This window comes from Chaetura pelagica, unplaced genomic scaffold (genome assembly GCF_000747805.2).
Source record: "Chaetura pelagica isolate M959 unplaced genomic scaffold, ChaPel_1.0 scaffold37, whole genome shotgun sequence".
Classification (NCBI taxonomy): domain Eukaryota; kingdom Metazoa; phylum Chordata; class Aves; order Apodiformes; family Apodidae; genus Chaetura; species Chaetura pelagica.
The window spans coordinates 6,902,311-6,926,232 of record NW_009954567.1 but is presented as its reverse complement, the minus strand read 5'-3'; the positions used below and the strand labels follow the sequence as shown (position 1 = coordinate 6,926,232).

General features: G+C 39.1%; 1 protein-coding gene across 1 annotated transcript in view; it reads right to left on the bottom strand.

Annotated features, from left to right (window-relative positions):
• AP3B1 (adaptor-related protein complex 3, beta 1 subunit) overlaps positions 1 to 22,316 on the bottom strand; it is a 151,930-nt gene extending 129,614 nt beyond the window's left edge. The window contains exons 1-5 of the mRNA XM_010005389.1: positions 22,297 to 22,316; positions 21,612 to 21,687; positions 16,240 to 16,314; positions 9,219 to 9,314; positions 4,369 to 4,529 (exon numbers count right to left, since the gene is read on the bottom strand). Coding sequence (XP_010003691.1) covers positions 4,369 to 4,529; positions 9,219 to 9,314; positions 16,240 to 16,314; positions 21,612 to 21,687; positions 22,297 to 22,313 — 425 coding nt within the window. The 5' untranslated portion in view covers positions 22,314 to 22,316. The remainder of the gene's footprint in view (positions 1 to 4,368; positions 4,530 to 9,218; positions 9,315 to 16,239; positions 16,315 to 21,611; positions 21,688 to 22,296) is intronic.
• Between the last annotated feature and the right edge of the window lie 1,606 nt (positions 22,317 to 23,922).

The window sequence follows — 23,922 nt, the reverse complement described above, 5'->3', positions numbered from 1 at the left end:
GAGGGGGAGAAGAGCAATGCAAAAATATCAGAGAGGAAGAAGGGGGAGAAGGTTCCTGAGCAGAGGTTCCCCTGCAGCCCATGGAGGAGCACAGTGGAGTATCCTGTGAAGGACCGTGGTGGAGCAGAGGTAAACCTGTAACTCATGTCAGTTATTAACTGAAATATGCAAAATTTGGGGAAAAAAATTAATCACATTTGGACAAAAATCACATAAAAGAGAACATAAAAGGCACACAGAATAAAAACAGGACCTAGATAACAGTGAAACAGTAATAATTAGACAAAACCAGATTCCAGAGAAAAACATACCTCAAGTAGTCAATAGCCTGGCCTTGAGACAGGACTGTAGGACAGATGAATGGGATAGGAAGGAGAACTCCCCACAACTTACCTTAGTTATAGCCTTGAGCACTGGAGGGAAAAACACTGAGTAATTGAAATCACTGTATTAATATACTAATGAGCTATTACCATACTAAAACACATGCCCACAGGCTACAGGGATGCCTAACAACAAGTCCTTTACTCTTGAGCATTGCCACTTCAAATGCAAGCAAGCAATTAGTTGATCAATCAAGTGTGCAAGTGACAGAATAATATTAAAGGCCTTTCTCACATTTTTGGGTATAAAACCAGCACTTATGTTTTAGGAGACAGCTTGCTTTGTGGACTCCCACCTTGCTCACTTTGCTGTGCAGCACTGGATATTAAAGCAAGTATCTCTACTCTGTGTGTGGATTGGATTCTTGCACACTGGTTGATGGACCCTGCTTTGGGGACAACACAGGCATGGAGGACCCCATGCCAAGGAAAGCAGCTGTGCCCAAAGCAGGCCATGACTCTGCGGGAAGCCTGCACTGGAGCAGTGTGCTCCTGAATGACTGCATCTCACAGGAAGGTCTCATGCCAGAGATGGTCATGAAGGACTCCCTCCCATGGGAGGAACCCCATGGTGGAACAGGGGGAGACTGTGAGGAATCCTTCTCTCTGAGGAGGAAGGAGTAGCAGAAAAAAACATGTGACGCACTGACTCTAAACCCCATCCTCTTCCTCCCCTGCTGGGGGAAGGAGGTAGAGAGATCAGGAACAAAGTAATTTGGGCCCGGGAAGAAGGGAAAGGTAGGGTAAGGTATTTAAGATCTGGTTTTGGGTTGTTTTTTTTCCTGTTTGCATTTGATTAGTGATAAATTAAATCTATTTTTTTCCCCAAGGTGACTCTGTTTTGCCCACAACCATAACCGGTGAGTGAACCCTTCCTGTCCTTGTCTTAACCCAAGGGTCTAGAGCACAAGTTGTATCAGGAGCAGCTGAAGGAACTAGGGCATTAAGCCTGGAGGAAAAGGCTGAGAGGAGACCTGATCACCCTTAAAACTACCTGAAAGTAGGTTTTAAGAAGGTGGGTGATGCTGTTTTCTCCTACACATATAACAAGCAATAAAACAAGAGAAAATGAGCTTAAGTTGCATTGGGGGGAGGGGAGGGGTTTAAACTGGACATCAGGAAAAACTTATTCACTGAAAGGATTGTCAGGCACTAGAATAGGCTGCTCAAGGAAGAGTTTCAGTCACCATCCCTGGAAGTATTTAAAAGACATGTAGATCAAGTGCTTAGGGACATGAGTGGTGGACTTGATAGTGTTATGTTAACAGCTGGACTTAATCTGAAAGGTCTTTTCCAACTAAAAAAGTTCTATGTTTATTCTGCACTTCAGTTGTAATGCTGAGTGATGAACTGCCTAATGTACACCAAATACCTTTTACAGCTACAGTATCTAGCTGCATACTACTTCACTAAGGCTGTAATACCTACCAACACTAGAACATGTTAGAAGTACAAAAAAACTTTGTTAGAAGCCATCATGAGCGTAAGTAAAGCAACAGCACATTGTTCCTAAGTACTTCTACATTTTGTTCTATTTTGTACTATTTTGTTCCAACACCTGTTTTGTCAGAAAAGTTTTGGATCTGCCAAGGATCAAAACTTTCAGAGGAAAAGCCAGAGGTCTTATGTAAAATTTAAAAAATTGTTATAAGTTTTAAAGAGATAAATAAGTGAATATTTATTACTAAGAAATTTTGAAAAATACCAGTTCTGTTATGTGATCAATAAAATCTCCAGTAAAGCCTCTGATAACTGAACTCACATTCCTCTTCACCTCTTCCCTGATGTTTTAGGTAAGGAAGGCAGGATTCTTGGAGAAAAAATAAAATAACAGGATAGCGAGATCAGAGTGATCTCCTCCCATTATGATATCTACTAGTAATAGCATAGAGTCTATTAATACTAGTAATGGGACTTTTAAAAAAGGCCTTTTCCAAATCTTGCTGCAAGCAGGTGCAAGAACTAATAGCTTTGAAATGGACTCTAAGTGAAATAGGTGTGACATTTCAATGATAAAATTACACCAATATACTTGGCAAAGTTGATTGCATTGGGCAAAAATGTCGCTGCTCATACTACAGCTGAAATCTTTTCTGTTTAACATGTAAGCTTCCCTCTGAATAGACTGATTGAATCAATAATGAACAAACTCTTCTAGATCAGATATCTATCCAAACACCATGACACTAAGTGTAAGGAAGACTGGAGTATTGAACCTGCATCCAGAAGTCTGGCTGGGGCACTAACTGAACTACAGGACGATCACATAGGTAGAGAAGTCATGGAATTCAGAAAGTTCGGTTTATCTGTTTATCTCCTCTCTTCCTCTCAACCCAGTGGGAGACAACTGGATATGAGGAAATACGAGGGCCAGTTGTTATATAGTCCAAATATCTAAATTCAGCTACTGTGGGATTCACAGTGTTTGAGTGAAAGGGTGGGGGCACTCGTGTCTGACTGAGGGGTTCTGTAATGATTGTGCAATTGTATGTGCTGATGCCAGCAACTGGGGAGAGAGGAGTCCAAGGCCAGTTACTGGAGAGACTGAGCATCTAGGATCTTTATTGGGGCATCAATGTTGTACAGACTCGTCCACTAATGGGCCTGCACCCTGATGAGATAGAGTACAACAGGGTAAGGCTGTTAGTGATGGTTTTGCCTGCTTGAGTGCTGTTTTCTGTCTGTGCTGATCTGTACAGCTGGCTGTGTGCACGTATATGAGTGTGTGTATCCACTAAGAATACAGCCTCACTATTGGTTGGTCTGAGGGGGCATGGAACTGCAACAGCTTCAGGCTACCTGATTTAGAACTCCTAACACCTCTCACCCTCCTCTTTTTTTTTGCATAGGTGAAATAAAAGGGAAATAAGCAGTAGACTAAATGCCTGCCTTTGTTTTGGAAAGGTCCAGGTTCAGTTGACCCCACTTGTGTAAAGCAGTACCCACGTCTCATAAGAATTCATAGAATCATAGAATCATAGAATCTTAGGGGCTGGAAGGGACCTCGAGAGATCATCTAGTCCAACCCTCCTGCCAGAGCAGGGTCACCTAGAGTACATCACACAGGAACTCATCCAGGTGGGTTTTGAATGTCTCCAGTGAGGGAGACTCCACAACCTCCCTGGGCAGCCTGTTCCAGTGCTCTGTCACTCTTACAGTAAAAAAATTTTTTGGGATATTCACCTTGAACCTCCTATGCTCCAATTTACACCCATTACCCCTTGTCCTATCACTGGTCATCACTGAGAAAAGCCTAACTCCGTCCCCCTGACACTCACCCCTTACATATTTGTAAACATTGATGAGGTCACCCCTCAGTCTCCTTTTCTCCAAGCTAAAGAGACCCAGCTCCCTCAGCCTTTCCTCATAAGGGAGATGTTCCACTCACTTAATCATCTTCGTAGCTCTGCGCTGGACTCTTTCAAGCAGTTCCCTGTCCTTTTTGAACTGAGGGGCCCAGAACTGGACACAATACTCCAGATGTGGCCTCACCAATGCAGAATAGAGGGGGAGGAGAACCTCTCTTGACCTACTAACCACACCCTTTCTAATGCACCCCAGGATGCCATTGGCCTTCTTGGCCACTATAAGAATCTCTGTGGAGGAACATTTGGTTTTGCACAGATTAAATTTTGATGAGTTAGTATTAATTTGTCACCCATGCTGCAAACTACAGCAAACACCTTCAGGATGAAAGATGCAGGAATCTTCACTTCTAAGAATACCCATCAAAATAGTTGCTACACAGATGACAATAACTGGTATATTAAAAATAAAATATAGTGTATTTCTTCATTGTTATTCCATTCTAAAAAGCATAAGACTCGCCAGAATTCCAACCAAATCAGTTGAGTGATGGAATGTCAACACACCTTTTAAGAAACAGATCTGATATAACTGAGACATGCCACCTCCCAGTAGTCTTAATAAACATAGCCCACAGCCATCCCAAAATTGCTTTTCCGTACTTGTCAGACTCACTTACCTGTACAGTTTTTGGATTGCATGGGCTGCGTTCTTCCTCACATACGGAGACAAATCAGAAGAGGCTTCCTTAATAGCAAGCATCATAATAGGAACAATAATCGGGACGCGGATACTGGATAAAACTCTTAGAGCACTTGCACGGATTAACTGATTAGGATCCTGAAGAATGGGAGAGAAGGGGAGCAATAAAGTAACATAGTGCAGAAATGTATCATTAAATTATCTTCAAAGTTTTTACTCATTAGTGACTGCACATTAAAACATCTAAATCTATCTGTCAGGCTTAAAAGCTAAGGTCACACTCATAAGAGAAAACATAACAAACTTCATACAAAACACTGAAACTTCAGGAAAATTGGAAAATCTGACAAAGGAAAACATTAAAATGTTCCACTTTTCCAGGCAATACATTAGGATTTTATTTAATGATCTGATACATGTCTGTAGTCCAGCTGGAATTCAAATACTGTGAAAAACACACCTATCTCAGTTTTATTACTTAAATAGAGGAACTGATAAATGAAAATTTGGTTCTCAATTGCCACACTCCCATTCAAGTTCTTCACAGCACATTCTTTTTATGCTTTACAACAAAATATAAATCAAAGTCGGTTATAAAATTAACTTTACAAACATTCCAAATTATAAAGCTAAAAGTTTTGAAAATGTCTTCCATTTCCTGCCCTGGCTTCCTGTGTCCCAGTACTTGCTCACCTTTTATCATGCAAGGGTTAGCTAGTTGGAGATTCAGCATTTGTATTTGAAGGAACTATTATGCAAACCTTGTCCATAAATCATGGTCATGGGAACCATAGGAAAATGTTGCTTAATTGTGCAATAAATTCTCTATATTTTAGCATCTGGAAATTGCAGTAGCATTAATTCAGCTCACTGTCTGCTAGAAGGGCACTTCCAAAAGAAAATTTCTCCCAAAGACTGAGAGCTGGTGAAATGGGTTTTCAGTATTATTACTATTACAATTACTGTAATATCATATCATATTAATATTATTATGATAAATATATAATTATTACCATTAATGAAAATAAAATTCATACTTATATAAAATGTTGATGTAAATAGATTTTTAAATTAATGTATAAGGTTTCATCATAATTAGCATATTGATTATAATTAATATTAAACAATTGTTTATGTTTATTTATATGTAAATATATTTAATTGTTTATTAATATATAATATTATAATTATAATATTGCGGTCTTACTTAATGATCAGTTCATTCAAGCTCTCAAAATTCCTACAGCAACTTCTCAGTAGTGTCTGGATCAAAAAAGCACTTAATTTGACTGGTTTTGAAAGAACAACTTCTTATCAGTTTACAAAGCTCATCGCCAATTGAGGTGAGTTTAAAAACAACAGTTCAAAATACCCTACAAAGTTCTTTCTAAAGAGGGAGAAAAAATCTCCACACAAAGACAAGACATAAGGTTCATTACAAAATCAGAAAGTAAGTGCTACAAAAACCAAAAGGAAATCATTAATTATATTTGCCTATCTTCCACAGCAGGCTTAGCAACTTCCTTAGCTGCTAAAAATCTCAGCTAACTTGGAGTCCACCTCCTTGTCACCATTTCTTTTCGAGAGTCTCACAGCTGCAACATTTGAGTCATCAACTCTCTGTTTGCTTCCACTATCTATGACTTTTTTAAAGTTATGCCATGAGAAGTGTTCATTGTACACGTATCTCATTAAAAGCATTAGCATACAAAGCAATTTTAATTCTAGCTTTCCATGACATTCATAGATAGCAAAGCTAGTACATGTGAGATTGAGATAAAAACAGGAAGAAAAAAGGCAGAATAGTCTAGACAATTGTGGGATGCTCCTACAGTTGGACACCTGGTGCTCTGATTGCAACAATTTCCAACAAAGTGCAAGATGCAGGTCAGTGACATGACAAAAGTTAATTATAAACCTAGAGTAGCCTTACAAGAAGAGTAAAAAAAAAAATTAAAAAATCCCAACCTTCTCATATTATAAAAATTGGGCAAAATCAAGGACTGAGAATGAATAATTATTTTCTCAATGGTCACAAGTCAAAGGCAATCCTAATCTTTGCTCCCTAATGCCATTCCCCATTGTGATCTGAATTTGAAAACAGCAATAAATGCTATTTCTTCACTGCTTTTAATAAAAAAGCAGCATGCACAACACACTGAATATTTAAATTTAGGTACTACTATCTTTTTCTTTCAATTCTCTGTTGTACAAAAGGAACTTTTACACAAACTAAAAGAAATTTGGATGATCCAGTAAAAAAAAAGGTCTTATTTCTACATACATAAGAAACACTGAATAGAGAAAAGGCATTCCAGGAATTAAATGTTAAGCATGTGAATCTGAGAGCACCAAGCTGCTGCTTTTCTTTAGTGCAGTAATTTTATTTCATGTAGGTGTAGCTGCTTGACAACATTTGAGGTAGCACAAAAAATTCTGTCAATGACATAATGTCACGTTTTAACACTGGGCCAGCAATTAAACAAACAACAGATGCTCTCTATTAACCCCTCTCTCTTCCCCTGTAAGGAGAGGAGAGACAATAAGGGAGAGAGTGTCAGGATAAAGGAGGCCTTTGTCTTGAGGACTGGGCTAGGGATCAGTTAAGCAATGTGGACATCCATAAATTTACGGGTCCTCATAAGCTGCATCCACAGGTGCTGAGGGAGCTGGCAGAAGTCATTGCTAGGCCACCCTCCATCACCTTTTGGGGAACAGGAAAGGTGCCTGAGGACTGGAGGAAAGCAAATGTCACTCCAGTCTTCAAAAAGGGCTAGAAGGAGGATTCAGGTAACTCTGGACCAGTCAGCCTCACTTCCATTCCTGGAAATGTGGAACAACTTATTCTTGGCACTATCTCTAGGCATATCAAGGATGAGGGGGTCATTAAGAGCAGTCAACACAGTTTTACCAAGGGGAATTCAAGTTTGACCAACCTTATAGTCATCTATGAGGACATAACCAGGTGGATAGATGATGTTAGGGTGGTAGATGTGGTTTATCTTGATTTCGGTAAAGCATTTGACACTGTCTCCCACAGCATCCTCATAGATAAACTGAGGAAGTGTGGTCTGGATGACTGGGTAGTGACATGGATCATGAACTGGTTGAAAGGAAGAAGTCAGTAAGTTGTGGTCAAGGGGACGGAATCTAGTTGGAACTCTATGACTAGTGGAGTCCCTCAGGGGTCAGTACTGGGACCAGTACTATTCAATCTATTAATCAACGATCTGGATGAGGGAACCGAGTGTGCCCTCAGCAAGTTTGCTGATGACATTAAACTGGGAGGAGTGGCTGACACACCAGAAGGCTGTGCTGCCATTCAGTGAGACCTGGACAGGCTGGAGAGCTGGGTGGGGAGAAACTTCATGAAATTCAACAAGGGCAAGTGTAGAGTCTTCTGGGAAGACTGGAGTAATCTGGGGAAGAACAACCCCATGGACCAGTACAGGTTGGGGGCTGACCTGCTGGAGAGCAGTGTAGGTGAAAGGGATCTGGGGGTCCTGGTAGACAGGAGGATGACCATGAGCCAGCAATGTGTCCTTGTGGCCAAGAAGGCCAATGGCATCCTGGGAAGCATTAGAAAGGGTGTGGTTAGTCGGTCAAGAGAGGTTCTCCTCCCCTCTATTCTGCATTGGTGAGGCTGCATCTGGAATATTGTGTCCAGTTCTGGGCCCCTCAGTTCAAGAAGGGCAGGGAAGTGCTTGAAAGAGTCCAGCACAGAGCCACAGAGATGACTAAGGGAGTGGAACATCTCCCTCATGAGGAAAGGCTGGGGGAGCTGGGTCTCTAGCTTGGAGAAGAGGAGACAGAGGGGGCCCATTCATCAATGTTTATAAATATGTTAAGTGCGAGTGTCAGGATGATGGAGCCAGGCTATTTTCAGTGATGTCTAGTGATAGGACAAGGGGCAATGGGTGCAAACTGGAGCATAGGAGGTTCCATGTAAACATAAGGAATTTTTTTTTTTCACTGTGAGGGTGACAGAGCACTGGAACAGGCTGCCCGGAGAGGTTGTGGAATCTCCTTCTCTGGAGACATTCAAAACCCACTTGGACATGTCTCTCTGCAACCTACTCTAAGTGATCCTCCTCCAGCAGGGGGGTTGGACTAGATGATCTTTTGAGGTCCCTTCCAACCTCTAACGTTATGTGATTCTGTGATACGCAAAACCAGTACTGTGCTCTGCACGCATCATGAGCAAGGCTGTAGGACAGTCATGGCAAAGTCTTGGATTGAACTCCTGGAGTCAGCAGGATATGGGAGCTGGATACAAGAACACATGGATTCAGACATGCACAGATCAGAATCAAAGGCAGACAAATGGACAGAGTGCTCTCAGGACACTGGCCATGGATAAACAGAGTTTGGCATTCATGACCCCTCAAATTTATACCAAGTATGACCCATATGGGATGGAATACTTTGTTTGGTCAGACCCTTCCCAAAGCAGGGTCTCCATTTTACTCCCTTCTGTTTCCAAATCATAAGATGTTTTTCAGAAACAAGCAGTCGCCTTGGTTCCACATATCATTCTCCAGCAGTAACTATAAACATTGAGGTCTATCAGTCCTAGAAGGAGATACTGACTGAGAAAGATGCTGTTAATTTCAGCAAGTGCAACTACTTAGAAGACATTTAACTGAAAAGTAAAATTACTGGAAAGAAAATTGGTTCTATATTGGCTCAAGCCAGGACATATAACTTGAAACTAATTTATCAGATACAGATATTTACATGCTTTATTTTACCAGACTACACCCACATGGGTAATTTTGTGATGGCACTTTAAAGTTCTCTATGAAGTGTTGGTTAGTAGTCACTCACTTTTAAAGCACGCTGGAAAGTGCTGATGGACAATAATGCTAGATCTTGCTGCTCCTCTGCATAACGCATCAGATAAACATACACAAGCTTTTTAATCTGAAAAGAAAAATACAATTAACATCATTATCAGAAGATTTCAGGATTCTACAAAACTAAAGTCCTAGATTGCACATTTTCATCAACATACTGTTCTTCAAAGGAAAAGTTAATACATCACTGGAGCACTCACGTTTTTCAAATGTCTTATGATTTACTGTCACTTTTTAATAGAAACTCCCTGAGGTGCTGCAGTATTAGCTAATTAGTGATACAGTCAGATGAAGGCTAATAACACAAAGTACTGCTTTATATTATTCAAGTCTTTTTTTACTAGTTGATAACTTAAGACATTGACCTGTTGACAGCTGACCACCTGAGCAGTCTTCATGTTTTTTCTTATGGAACACAGGTTAAATATCAACAGGCAAGGATTTCAACAAGCCCGCTTCACTTTACCCTGAAACTCGAAATCAATTACTTTAACACATCTGAAAGAGAACATAACTTCCAGCCGAAGTGTGGTAACTTACACTATTTAAATCTGATTAAAAGAGCACTTCTGATTATGCCTTGGACAAAGGCAAAGGGTATTAGGATCTATCTTTCATTACTACATGCATTGAAAAGATGTAGCCAATAAGCATACTGCAAAGGATACAATGTTCAAAGATTCAAAAAACACAGTATGATTTTGGAGGAGAAGGGTATTCAACTTAGTTCACTTTAACCCCTGATGGCCACTGTATGCCCATGAAGCAGTGAAAATATATTTTACATTTGAGTTGTAAACTGACTACTGGGGTTTATAATGGAAAATCCGAGAGACACTCAACTACAGCTGTGCTGTAATGACCATCACTATCAGAAGATGTATCTTTTTGCCAATTCTGGCAAAAAGCATAATACTACATCACAGAAGGTTACACCATACTAAATTATTTGTTGTTCAGCTACAGACAAGCAGCAATCAACATTGACCACAAGAGGCCTATGCACTGAATGACTGCAGGTGTGCTAAGAAAGCCTCCTTTCCTTGAAACCACTCTGTGATTAGAAATGGAAGCACTCAGAGCTTCGTGACAACACTGTTCTTTTAGCATTTACCTTCATTCAATGTTAAAATGCTCCTTTCTATAAAACTAATCATAACAGGAGCACATCAGGCTTGAGGAACATAGGCAGATTAGTTTAATTAGTTTATCAATATAAGCACGTCAAACTCCATGAGTTATTGACCAAGACTTATTTTTGTTCTATGCCTCCAATTGTTTATAAGGTTACTTTTAGTATCCTTGCCATCCATGACATGATGCACATAATCAGGCTGAGGTCAGTGTGTACTTACAAAAACAAAAATCACTAGGCACTTCTATAAAAAATAAAACGCCCTTTACATCTCTTAAGACAAATGAACATGGTTCTACTGCTTCTTCAAATCCATTTCCTTATATCAGAGCATTCAGCCCTGATAAAAAACAAGCAAACAACAACAAAAAAATAAAAACAGCAGCCATTCCTGGCCAGGAAAGTCACTTGGATACAAAGTCGCTCAGATGAACTGATGTATTCTATGCTACTATGTTGTAGAAATTTGTGCAGACAGATTGGTTTTAAAAATCTTAAGGATGGGAAAAAAAATGGCAAAATGTTTTTGGAGAACAGTATTAGGTTCAATGCACTAAGAATCTGACTTAACCCAGTGTTTTATCCTCATGCCAAAAGTATCCTAAAAACTGGAACATGATAAAGGTTTCTAAGACCCAGAAGTGCTAAACAGATGGCTTGAAGTACAGCTACATCATGACTTAAACTTGTCATATACCTAACCTTGATAAAGCAGATAAATTAGTCAGCTGGCTTTTCTGAATGCCATGATCTCTTTTCAGTTTAACAGTCTCTTCCCACACTAATATGTTAGCACTAAACATGGAAAAACAAATAATGATGGAACTTTAATCACAGAATAAAGAAAGCATACAAACTCACATAACAGTCTTATCTGTTTTAAAGCATAAGAAAGAGTCCATAAACAGCAAACAGTGTGATGCTTCCACTGATTTATATCAGGTTATGTGATAAAAACTTCATCTGTACATCCAGAAAGGAGCACAGAAAGACAAGGGGGTGGAGGGACTGTTCACAAATCACACCCTGTCCTAGCTTCTCCCAAGGAGAACTATCCATCAGGAACATCAGCCCATCTCCACAAACCGAGAGGGTCAGAGACACACAGCAGTACAAAGGAACCCAAATTTAGGACTCAGAGGAAAAGACATCCTGTCACGCTTCTCCCAGAACCACCTCAGGAGAGCCTCAGCTCCCATACGCAAGTGTCACAGCCATCAAGACTCACCACCAGAGCACCTTTCAGATTGAGGGGCTTTGCTGCACACAGGTATGGAACAGAGATGAACAGTAGTTTAGGGTTGCACAGGACTTATCATGGGATGCTTTGAAGAAAAACCAATGGAAGGGAAAGGGCAGGAAAAGTGGGGTGAATCTACATGAGCTGGGGAGGAAAGGAGAGGGATAAGCAGAAACATCTAAAATGTTTGCTTGCTGGTACAGCTATCCATCTGTGCTCTGCACCTAATCAGCACAGTATGTTGCATTTTCTCATTAAATTCCATTTTTAACTATTTTCCTTAGTGAGGTGCTCTCTGTGACACAGTGCGAAGGCACATGTATGCATCAGCAGCTAAAGCCAGGCCAAAGTGCCCTAGCACAGGCAACAGCAACTAGAGAGACAAGAGTGAAAGGACCTAAGTGTAACTCCAGCAACTGAAATGGGGCCTCAAGTCCTAGGAGCCCCTTTGTCTAGGATGGCCAACACCTGGAACAAGTAATGGTCTGGCTGTCAGCATTTGGGCTGGGAACACAGGCCAGTGGCTTAATAAGCACAGGTGCAAGTAACTGAGAGACTGGAGTGTGTGAAAACAAGCACAAGTCCATGTGTCTGTAGTGCCAGTGACTGAAACAAGTGTAAGTATACCAGAAGATCAAGCTGCACTAGCTGATGAGTAAGTAGGTCAAGAGACTTGGGAACAAGGCAGATAAGGGTGTGGGCATCTAAAGGCATGACAACAGGAGCAGTTGGCTATGGGTTAGATATGGAGAGTCCCATGCAGATGTCAAAGAAACCAGACAGTCTGTGGGTCTCTAGGGGCAAGAGCCATGTCTTTGTGCCTCTCTCTAAGCCCCATAACCACAGGATGTTGGCTAGCAGAAGACATAGCATTTTGGCTATGTCCAGTTGCATGTGCACACACCCATATGTCTAAGAGCAAGACCATGAGGAGACAGCTACTGGGGGACAGCAGTTTGCACCAGCAACTGAAATAGCACTGCAGCCTCAGGGTTTATATGCCCAGGTGCCAGCAGTAGGGGTGATTGGGACAGAGGGGCCAGCCACAAGGCAGAGACCAGCTGCTGGATGGACCCAGGCAGTACACAGGTATGTACGCGTCAACTCTCACTAGCAGACCTTCGTCTTGAACTGCCAAACTGCTGGTGCTGTTTGTGTTCACAAGTTCCTCATGTGAATTTATGTAGCTGCCTCTGTACATAGGCATTTTTTTTGTGTATGCAAATTTACAAAACATACTTGCGTGTGTGCACACCTACTAGAAATACACTTGCAGCCTCACTACTGGTGGGCTGGAAGCCTGGAGCTGGGGCAGTTTTGCTTTATTTGGGCTGCTGGTTCCAGCCCTAACAGTTAAAACAACTCAAGATGAGTAATACTGTTCAAGGCACTTCTCTTTGGTGTAAGGTATCTTTGTTCAAAACTAGACTTTGAGTTCTTATAACTCTCAAATACAAACTACAGAGGAAGATAGTATTTAATTAATCCATGTATATGCTCCCTCTCAAACTAGAACAAAAAATGTTCCTTGCTCCATTTCCTTTTATCTCCTATTAATAAAAGTGCAGTTACAATCTCTAAAATTATTTTGATACAGTAAGTTCTGTAAGACTGAATTGTCATCATCACACTTATGCCTCCTTGACCTACCAGAGCTCAGTATTTGGCCTTAGCCAAATAAAAACATTATTTCAAAAATTAAAAAAACCTTTAAGTTTTAAAGTAGTAGCTAAATAAGAATAACTTTTTAAAAGCTAAAATCAGACTCAAACTTGATGATTAGTATCCACCCATGTAAGATGTATTTGTGACCTACTACATTGCAGCACATGATAGAAATGAGTATGCTGAAGTCATTATTATAGGCAATATAATCTTCAGTGTCATAAACAAGGGAAAAGTAACTTTTTGTTCACATTAACAACAGAAACTGAAGTACATGTTTCTAGGACAGGAGGGAAAAGCAGGAGCATGCATTCAATAGACTTATCTTCTTAAAACCCTCATAGTGAACATCAGTAGCACTGTATTTGTAACAGCTCTGGTTGCACAACTTTCTAGTGCAGATGTTGCTTTAGAGTTCCTCAAGCCACACAGTAAGCCTCTGAATTTAAACACATAATTTTAACTTCCTGGATATCTGAATGTTCACTAGTCCAAGATAGATTGTTGCCTTTTTTTTTTTTTTTTGTTTTTTTTGTTTCTTATGTGAAAAGAAAAAAAAGAGATACAGAAGCAAGCTCCTTTGTGTGTCTAATACTTGGTATCATGGCAAGAATAGACACATAGGCTGCTAAAATAAAATGGATGGTAAACAGCTCGAAAGAAAGAATTGTATTTCTGCTACTGTTTTTATCTATGGCAATCTTGAAAACAATTATTATGTAAGTCTCCTTCTAATTAATCAAAAGTCATACAATTTAGTGAAAGCTGAATAAATTTAGTCAAGCAATTTGTCTCAATAAATTAACTTCAATCACAGATGATTCTAACTTAGGATCTTCTTCAGTTGCTTTTATAGGAAGTTTAAATTGCTCTTGTCTGCTCCTTCATTTCCATTCTTTATTTGGTGCAGGGGAAACAAAGTGACAGAGGATGAAGAAATGGCCGAGATATTTAATGCCTTCTTTGCTTCAGTCTTTCAGGTAAGACCAAATGTGCTTGGAGTACCTAGCCCCACCAGCTGGAGGACAGATATCAGGAGCCGAATGAAGCCCCCATAATCCAAGGGGAAATGGTCAGCGACCTGCTACACCTCTTAGGCACACACACAAATCTACGGGGCTGGTTGGGATCCACTCATAGGTACTGAGGGAGCTGGTAGAACTGCCAATACACTTTCCATCATCTATCAGCAGTTCTGGCTAAACAAGGATGTCCCAGTTGACTAGAGGCTAGCAAATGTTACGTCCATTTCAGAAGGGCTGGAAGGAGTGTTAAGAAATACTAGCTGTTTAGCTTAAATCAGTAAGTTTTAAATATAATTAATCTCTTAGAGTCAATCATTTAGCATTAGGACACAGAGGTTACAGCATAATGTTGTGAAATTTGGTCTACTGCTTATTACTGACTTAACATGAGTAGTTACATTTGCTGGAGATTTAGGCTTCAAGCTTTGGACTTTAACCTGACCCGAAAGGGTACCGGTGGGCCTTTGGTATAGCAGCTGGATTGATGGGCCGAGCCAGTTGTATAAAGTTCTCCTTTCTCAGAAAGGCTTGGTGATTTAAGGTTTTCATTCTAAGAAAAACTACTGCTGAAGGATGAAGACAACAAAAGGCTAAGTACCAGGTTTTGCACTTGGGTTACCATGATGCCGTGCAACACTACAGGCTTGAGAAAGAGCAGCTGGAAAGCTACCCAGAAGAAAACGATCTGGGGGTGCTGGTCAACAGCCAGCTGAATATGAGCCAGCAGTGTGCCCAAGTCACCAAGGACGCTGAGAGGAGACCTGGTTGGCCTCTACACCAAACGAGAGGAAACAGCCTCGAGTTGCACCAGCGGAGGAGAAACTGGATATTAGGAAACATTTCTCCACTGAAAGCATTGTCAAGCATTGGAATAGACTGCCCAGGGAGGTGTTTGAGCTACCACCCTGAAGGTATTTAAAAGATGTGTAGATGTGGTGCTTAGGGACATGGTTTAGTGGTGGACTCGGCAGTGTTAGGTTAAAGGTTGGACTTGATAAATTTAAGGGTTTTTTCCAGCCTAATTGATTATATAATTGTGTTCCATTTCATGTAACTCCTTCCGTAATTTGTCATACCAAATAAATTAGTAAGAGCATATTCCCAAGATTTGTGTATGATTTTCCTGTAAAGTCTAATGTCTTGCAAAATATAAATAAAAGTAAACAAAAGATTTCAGGTTACACTGCATATTAGCTAAAATTTCTTCTCTGCTCAAGACTGGATCTGTCCCTGATGCTCTCCCTCCCAGACCTTTACACAGTCACATTTTTCTACAATATTCTGAAAGTTGATAGCTACTTCCCCATAATCTTCCAGAATCACAAGAATTCACACTAATAACACATTAAAAGAAGTCTCAATTATCCAACATTTAAGTATTTTTGATAAAAAAATTATTTTAAGGACACTGAATTAGTAACATCACATTTTGTCTAACAACAAATTCATACATTCATTACTTGTCTAATTGAGTTAAAGTGATCTCACTCTGCAAACCAAATATTACATGACTAGAACACTTGAAACTTTTTAGTCAATCCTTCCCTCTGAGCCTCAATCTGCAATAGACACTTTTCAAATACAGGGTAGCACAATACCTACTCAAACTTTCTAAGCAGCATGACACTTCAGATAAACTCTAGTACCTTTACTGAGAAGAACTACCACCATATACTTCCACAACTTTCTGTAATTAATCAATATTAAAATGTAAACAGTTTTCCCCCCTTTTCCCCAAATGGCCCAGAAGGCTTCTCTTATTTACACATTAAACTATTACCATAATGCTGTCATTGAAAAAAAAACTGAGAAATTCTAATTAAAAACACTAGAGATATTTCATGGTTTATTCTGAATTCAGATACAATTGGATAAAGTTTTCATAAACAGATCATCAATAACAGTATGTTTAATGAGCTAGAAATACCTCAATATTTTTACTGGCAACATTCTTCACAACTGCAGGAAACAGCTCAGAAGCATTTTTTCCCTTTGCAATCATCTAAAACAAAACAAAGAGAGAGACAGAAGTTTTAATAATGTTGGAGGTTTGAGGGGGGAAGATAGACATTTACTCCAGATCTGTATTCCAAACTTTATTTCTATGAAGTTGAGGAAAAAGTCTGGGGCTTTTTGCTTGTTATATGCTATCCATACAATAAAACCCATCAATGCTGGCTAGTTACTAATTAAGAGGGTGAAATCAATTAGACTTTACCATATTAGACCACAAATCATTGTGTATGCTTTAAAAATTACTTATAACAAAGACATTGCTAATCTGAAAAGCATTACAGAATTACCTTTTAGGAGTTACAATCTGAAGAAAAAAAAATAATCAGAAATCACAGAAGTTTTAACTCCTGTTACTTTTCCCAGGAACAATTTTGGTGCACAACAGAACAATGGCCAAAAAAACACCCACCATAAAATCAAACAAACCTCACTTTAAAAACAAAGTTGTTTTCCATAGTAAGTTAAATACAAAAGGCTTTGAAGTGTTTATACAGAACAAAAAATAAACAACTTCTATGAACAGCTTAAGAAGGAAGGGGCAAGTTATTTGTAAAAACCAAATGCATTAGAAGGAACAGTATACTGCAATACACAGTTCAGCTGGACAACTCTGTAATCTCTTAGCTCTAAATCCAGCAGAACGTCCAAACTGGAAACCCAGGAATTTCATGTATGTGTTACATTAAATTACAGTGCTGCAGAACAGTCTTAAAGCATCTCCAATATGGTCAAGGGCAGGACCCATTCACCTAAACATTAAACTATCAGAAAGGACAAGAGCCAATATTCAGGGATCAAACACAGGAACACAAGTTTTTCAACTGCAGTTACTCCAGTTCCCAACCATTGTACATTCCCACTATCACAGAGCTGAATAAATTTCATACTCCTAATCCACATGTCTGTTTGTGCATCTCACAGATAAAAACACATTAAGGGCATAAAGTACTAGGATCTCATGCAACAAAAGCAAGCAAACATGAAGCCAGGGAATGCCTTGACAAACAGCATATTTAGAAAAAGTTAGAAGAAAAAAACTAGAAGGAGAAAGAAGGTAGCTGAAGTTCAAGCTTTCAAAAAGGTTTTAGAGCAGCATTACATTTCAATTTAACCAACGTAACGTATTAAACCTTTTTGCAGCTGTATTAAAGCATGGAAGTGACAAACTAAGAAGCAGGCACATTGTATGGGCTCCAAGGGGTTTTAACTAAGAATCTAAATTAAACCACTGCTCTCAGAACTGGTGCAGGGGTTGTGGGGGAACACAGACATGGGAACACACAGGTCTTTGTAATAAATGTCAGATTCAGAATGACCAGAGTCCAGTAGAACTTTGTAGCAAGATGCACCACAGAGATGCATCATAAAATTAAATATTATCAATCATCTCATCTTGATGCACTGGAAGTAATGTTATTAAAAAATAGGGATGATCCTTAAAATTAAACCTCCCTGATAGGCTCTAACAGTTTGACTCTATACATTCCTTGCATTATTTAACTCATCAACCATAATAGCTCCAGTGTACCATGTAAATATGTATTTAGGGTCTTTTAAAAGAGTGTATTTTGACTCATTAAGTCGTAATTATTAGTGTAAATCCTCCTTAGCCCATGGATCATTAACCCAAAAGGAGATAATGGTTCTTTACAACACTAAGGTTTATCATGTCATTTTTGTTGCTGTGCCTAGACAATCTCCAGTTGTATTGTCTTATATATTCACAGTTCCTGCACTTAAAGAAACTTCTATTCTAGAAGAAGCACTACATAATGCCCACAAGTCCCTACAAAATATAGATGCTGTGCATAAGACAGTGTACTAAAAGTTGGTTTGCTTTTTGATGAGAGACACACAAACTGATAAAATTCTCTGTAAGAAATCAAGCATACAATTTTTTTTTTTTCCTACATTTATGCTCTGAAGACTTCAGAGTGAAATTCCAGAGATTTCTCCCAGATGAGAAGTCCAGCTGGGCAGAAAGGTCAGGTTTCAAGACCTGGTAACACTACCATCATCGGTGTAGTATCAGTGTGAGCTTTAAAAGAAATATTAGCTATTTCCTTTTCATGCATATAATAGAAAAAAACTGGCCCTGTATAGACTTCAAATCTTTTTTAAAGTAGCAGTATTGCTTATAATCTTGCAAAGATTGCAATTATTTTATGGCATGTATATAAGGAAGAAACATACAAAGTAACATATGGACTGAAAAGACATCACTGATCATTAAAGCCACACATACACAGAATTGTGGTTGGAAAAGACCTCTAAGATTACCAAGTCAAACTGTTCAACCAGAAGGAAAAAACAAAAAAAACAAACAATCCCCACACACAAAACAACTCAACAAACAACAGAACGACCACCATGCCCACTACAGCATGTCCTGAGTATCACATCTACACATTTTTTTTAATGCCTCTGAGGATGGTGGCTCAAACACTTCCCTGGGCAAGCTGTTCCAAGTGCCTGACCACTCCTTCAGTTAAGAAATTCTTTCTAATTTCCATCCTAAACCTCCCCTGGTGTAACTTCAGGCCATTTCCTCTACTTCTATCCTTATTCATTCGGGAGAAGAGGTCAACTCCCATTTCACTACAACCTCCTTTCAGGTAGTTGTAGAGAGCAATGAGGCCTCCCCTCAGCCTCTTCTACTCCAAATTAAACAATCCCAGTTCCCTCAGCCTCTCCTCATAGGACTTGTTCTCTAGACTCTTCACGAGCTTGCTTGCTCTTCTCTGGACTCGCTCCAGCAACACACTGTCCTTCTTGTAGAGGGAGGCCCAGAACTGAACATAGTAGGTTCAGTACAGTAGGCTTAATATAAAAAAAGGAGTGCAACATCAAAAGCAGATTACTCTTATGCCTGAAATTACATTATTAAAAGAGTCACTCTGCAGGACTGATTTATTCGTAATGTATCTCCTCCGCAGGAGAGAATTTACAATCCACCTTAAAGGAGGAAGAAGCAGCAAAAGCAGCCATAAGTAGTGTTCTTTTGGTACTCTTCCATCATACCTATACGAACAAATGAAGGTTCAGACTCTTGAAGTCTGCTAAAGGAGTAAGAAAACAGTTGGTCTGCGCAGCTTTTTCCCCTACCTAAAATTAGTGAAAATGAACATTTTAGTAAGACATGTTAAATAATACTCTGGCAACAGACTTCCTTTTTCCTCTTATAAGAAGGCTAAAGGAAGCCTTTCTCTGGAAAATAAACCTCATTCCTGTGAAGTTGCTAAATGCACATCTAGTAACCCAAGCATCTTTGTGCTCAGCAGAGATACTATCACTGCTGTTCCAAGCACATATGCTAATTGTGCAAGGTCCCAGTCCTGGCCTGTAAAGCTTATTGTTTCAGTTTGTTACATGAACCAGAGGCTGTTATCAGGTGTATGTTTTTATGAAGCACATTTTCAACACAGGTAACAGCAAAACACTGAAAATAGGAAAGACTGAAAACAAGAGGATCCTGCAACTCAAAAAACACTCACTCCAGTAATGGTCAGTGTGTGAGCTAGAAGGCTGTTCCTGCTTTAAGAAAAGCAGCAGCAGCTAAGCACAGAAAAATACACCCAAGACACAGAAGGTGCCTAGCAACGTCTTCCAGCACTGCACAGTACTTTGAGAACAGAGACATAAACCAAAGACTAGGAACTGACTAAAATCTCCAGTATCTTATAAAAGGACAAACATCTGGAATTGGGAAATAGGAGAACAGAAAAAAGAAGATGCCCAATTCAGTTCTGCCTTGCTGAAGGACTCCTGAGCCTGATCACCTCAGCCTAAGACAATCAAGGACCACAGCCATCAATGTTAGCTACATGTCATCAGCTCCATGGCATCATATTCCTCTAGGAATCAAAGACAGTTGTTAAGAACCGCTTTGAATATGGAGCAGAAGCAGGTATTTATAAAGAGTACATTTGTTCATTGTGCACTAATAATGAGTGTGTAATAAGCAAAGGGCATTGTTTGTAGAAAAAAAATATTAAAATTACCAAAAAACAATCAATCTAGTAAGTTTGTGGTTTAAAATGTAAAGCTGACTCCATTTAATAGGTTCTAATTTTCTCCACATACATACATACACATGCACATTCAGTTCCAACCACTTCCATATAGAGGTAAAAGATATGGCCACCTTTTAATAAGCAAAACCAAGGGAGCCACAGCCAACTCTCCCACAGTCTCCTGACAACACTAACAGCCAGAAGAAAGACTTTTTCAGAGGAAAGCACAAGAATGTAAGTTACCACTGGTTGAAAGCACAGCACTTCTAAAAGCCATGACTTCTTGCAACAGCACCTCTACATGCTCGACTCTCACCCATCAAACTCTGAAGAATCCCACATCATGGTGAAGACCAACCCAGAAATTTTCCACCAAAAAAAAATTTGTGTTATGAGATGGTAGTTAATGACTTACTCAGATCTAGTAAGTAATTGATGTCTCTGGCAGGACTAGTATCAAAGGCAAAAGCTGAAGACAATCAGTTTAAGTAAAATCTTCCTCACTAGAGGATAATGAAGAAATTCCTAGCTCTAGAGCCAGAAGAAAGAACATGATCACATGACACAAGCTGTACCCATTCACTTAAGCACATGCTTAGATAGAACTAAGCCACATAAAAAACAATCAAAACAAATACGAACACCCAAAATAGACTAAAGGAACAATAAGAGGAAGTGACTGCAGAAGTCCCAGAAAAAGTAGTGGACTCTGAACAGCTTATGACAGCACATTCTTCTAATACTTTTAGGAAGAAGTAAAGGGCCTTTATCAACTTTATGATCTTTGGTTTATAGGTTTTAAACACACAATGGTGTTAACACATTATTTAATCAACACTACAGGTACACAGTTCAACAGAAACACTCAGTCAAATATGCAGGCAATATGCTCGCTTTAAAAAAACAATAAAATCTTTACATAACCATAAAAGCAATACTTCATTTTATTCCTGCAAATTTCTCCTGTACTCCTGTGTGTTGAATTAAGACAGTAATTGAAGCTTACCTGAAGGAACAATTTCCTACTTAAGATCTTACCTTACTACTGAAAATAGTTATTTAGAGGTATGTTGGTATTGTTACATTAATATTTTTAAAGCATACAGCTATATACATTCTGACATAGCAATCTGTACACAAAATTCCAAATTAAGAACTTTACAATAGCCTTTAAATACTACTTAGAGATTCAAATGCTAACTTGGTAAAGGATCTGTAAAGCAGAAAACTTTACTCAATCTGAGAAATAAAAATAAAAAAAATCACATACCCCAACAATCCTTTTCATAGCATCCAGTTTTGCAGAATCTTTACTGCTTTCCAACATTTGTTTCAGGTCTTCATTCCTATGGTAGAAACACAGTAAAGCATCAATTAGAAAAAATAAACAATAAAACCAAAATACCATTTTTATATTCTTGCATTAATACAACAGCTTAATATGAAGCACTGCCCTTTCTTGGTGACTTCTAAAATGTATTTGTTAACATGCTTTCCAAGTATAATCGAGTGTTCAGTAAAGGAATCTATCAGATTCCAAAAATAATGCAAACCCATGAAACTTCAGTCTGCTGTTAACTGAACTGTGGCTGGAAGGCTGAAGCCCGGAGGCAAGAGAAAGGCTCAGTTTGAACCAGCAACTCATCCACTTTCCCTCCCTCCATTCAACTAGGGCCAGATATAACAGCTTGAGATTCACATGTTTTTATTGAAATGTAGTATCAGCTTTCATACATCACCAAAAAACACCAAAAAACCCAGTAGCAGGTTTCAGTATGGTCTGAATTTCAAAAAGAATAAAGCATACAACCCTGCTTTCATCTGCCATTCTGGATTCCAAATTGCTAGCCCCCGCCCTCAGGATTAAAAGCCTCATAGTATATCTATTCTACATGCCATAAGATTAATGTAGCCACATGGTTAGACACATAGAGCAAACAAGCACTTTGTACAGCTGAAAAAATTCTGACATGAAAATACCAACTTTATAAGGATGGTCCATCACAAATACAGCTTCTCATTAGCCACCACTAATCAGGAAACTCACCCTGTTACGCTTTTTAGGTGCAAAAGAATCACTATGATTGCATCTATAGACTCTGAGAGTTTACAAAATACTCTTTGAAGAAATAGCCTTTTCTAATTACTAGATTGCTTGAGTGCTAAAATATTTGAAGCACATAGCAATGTAAGAATAGACACCTGCAACGTATCAAAGAACTCTGAAAACATTACAAGTTTTACAAACTCTGTGAGATTTTACATAGTGGAAGGCAACATAAAATCCAGACAAGATTTCAACAGAGAATGGGAAATCTAGATATATTCTAATTTATCATTGCCCTCAGATTTTCAGATGGGGAGGAAAAAAAAAGCTTTATGCCAAAGCCTGAAGTAATTACAACACGACAAAATATCCTGCCATGGTTTTAACCCAGCAGGCAGTTAAATACCATGCAGCTACTTGTTCACACATTCTCTCCAACCTCACTGTGGTGGGGGGAGAGAATTGGAAAGAGACTTACAGATTGATAGAAAAGTAATTTAATAATTGAAATAAGATAAAAATAATAATAGAATATACAAACAAGTTACAGATATTGCAACAGTTCACCACCTGCTCACCACCAGCAGGGTATCCTTGGGTAGCGATCCCAGAGGAGAAAAATCCTGAATTTTAATGCCAGAAGAGACATTCCCAGCCAACCCTCATCTAGATACAGAGTACAACAATGCATGATAAGGAATATTTCACGGGCCAGTTTAGACCCATTATACCGGCTATGTCAACTCAAGACTTCATCTGTACCTGGCACAGTAACATGGAAAGTTGAAAAGTCCTTGATTTCTTAGCAACAACTAAAACCATCAGTGCACTGTCAACATTTCTCTAATACCAAATGTCATACTAAATCCAGAACAAAGCGCTACTCTAACTACTAAGAACAAAATTAGGTCAATACCAGCTGAATCCAGAACATCTTCATCTGTTCATAAACCTTTAAATAGCATTTTTCCTACTTGCAAGGGATAGAATTTTCCTAAGAGAGATTTTCCTCATTTTCAGACCCTGTGCTGCATCTGTTTCCCACCCCTCCAGGGAAACCTCCATCACCCTCACACTTTAACATATATCCAAAAAATTAAGAATCACATATGGATTGGGAAAAAATCCAAATAATATTTTCTTAATAAACCAAAAGAAAAACATGCAAAATTTAGGATGCAGACACCTACTTCCAACTGAAGTCCAGCTGCTTTTTCAAAAATAAAAGGGTTCCATGTAACACCACAAAAACCTAATACAAATGTCCTCTTGTAAATACTTCACCTCACAGTTTAGTATTTGAGTATTAACTTCAAAAGAAAAAAAAAAAAAAGAGTGAAAATACTCTATTTTCTTGCCTTCCTATGAGATCCTATGAGATCAGCCCAGGCTGACAGATGTGTTAAATTTAACTAATGCAGTGATTTCATAGACTTTTTCTTATTGCCCTCCTCCCAGCTCCTCCAAGTTCCTCACATAAAGGCATACATCTTTCTGCATTAAGCTCTGCAGTTTTCCGATTTCACTTCAGGAA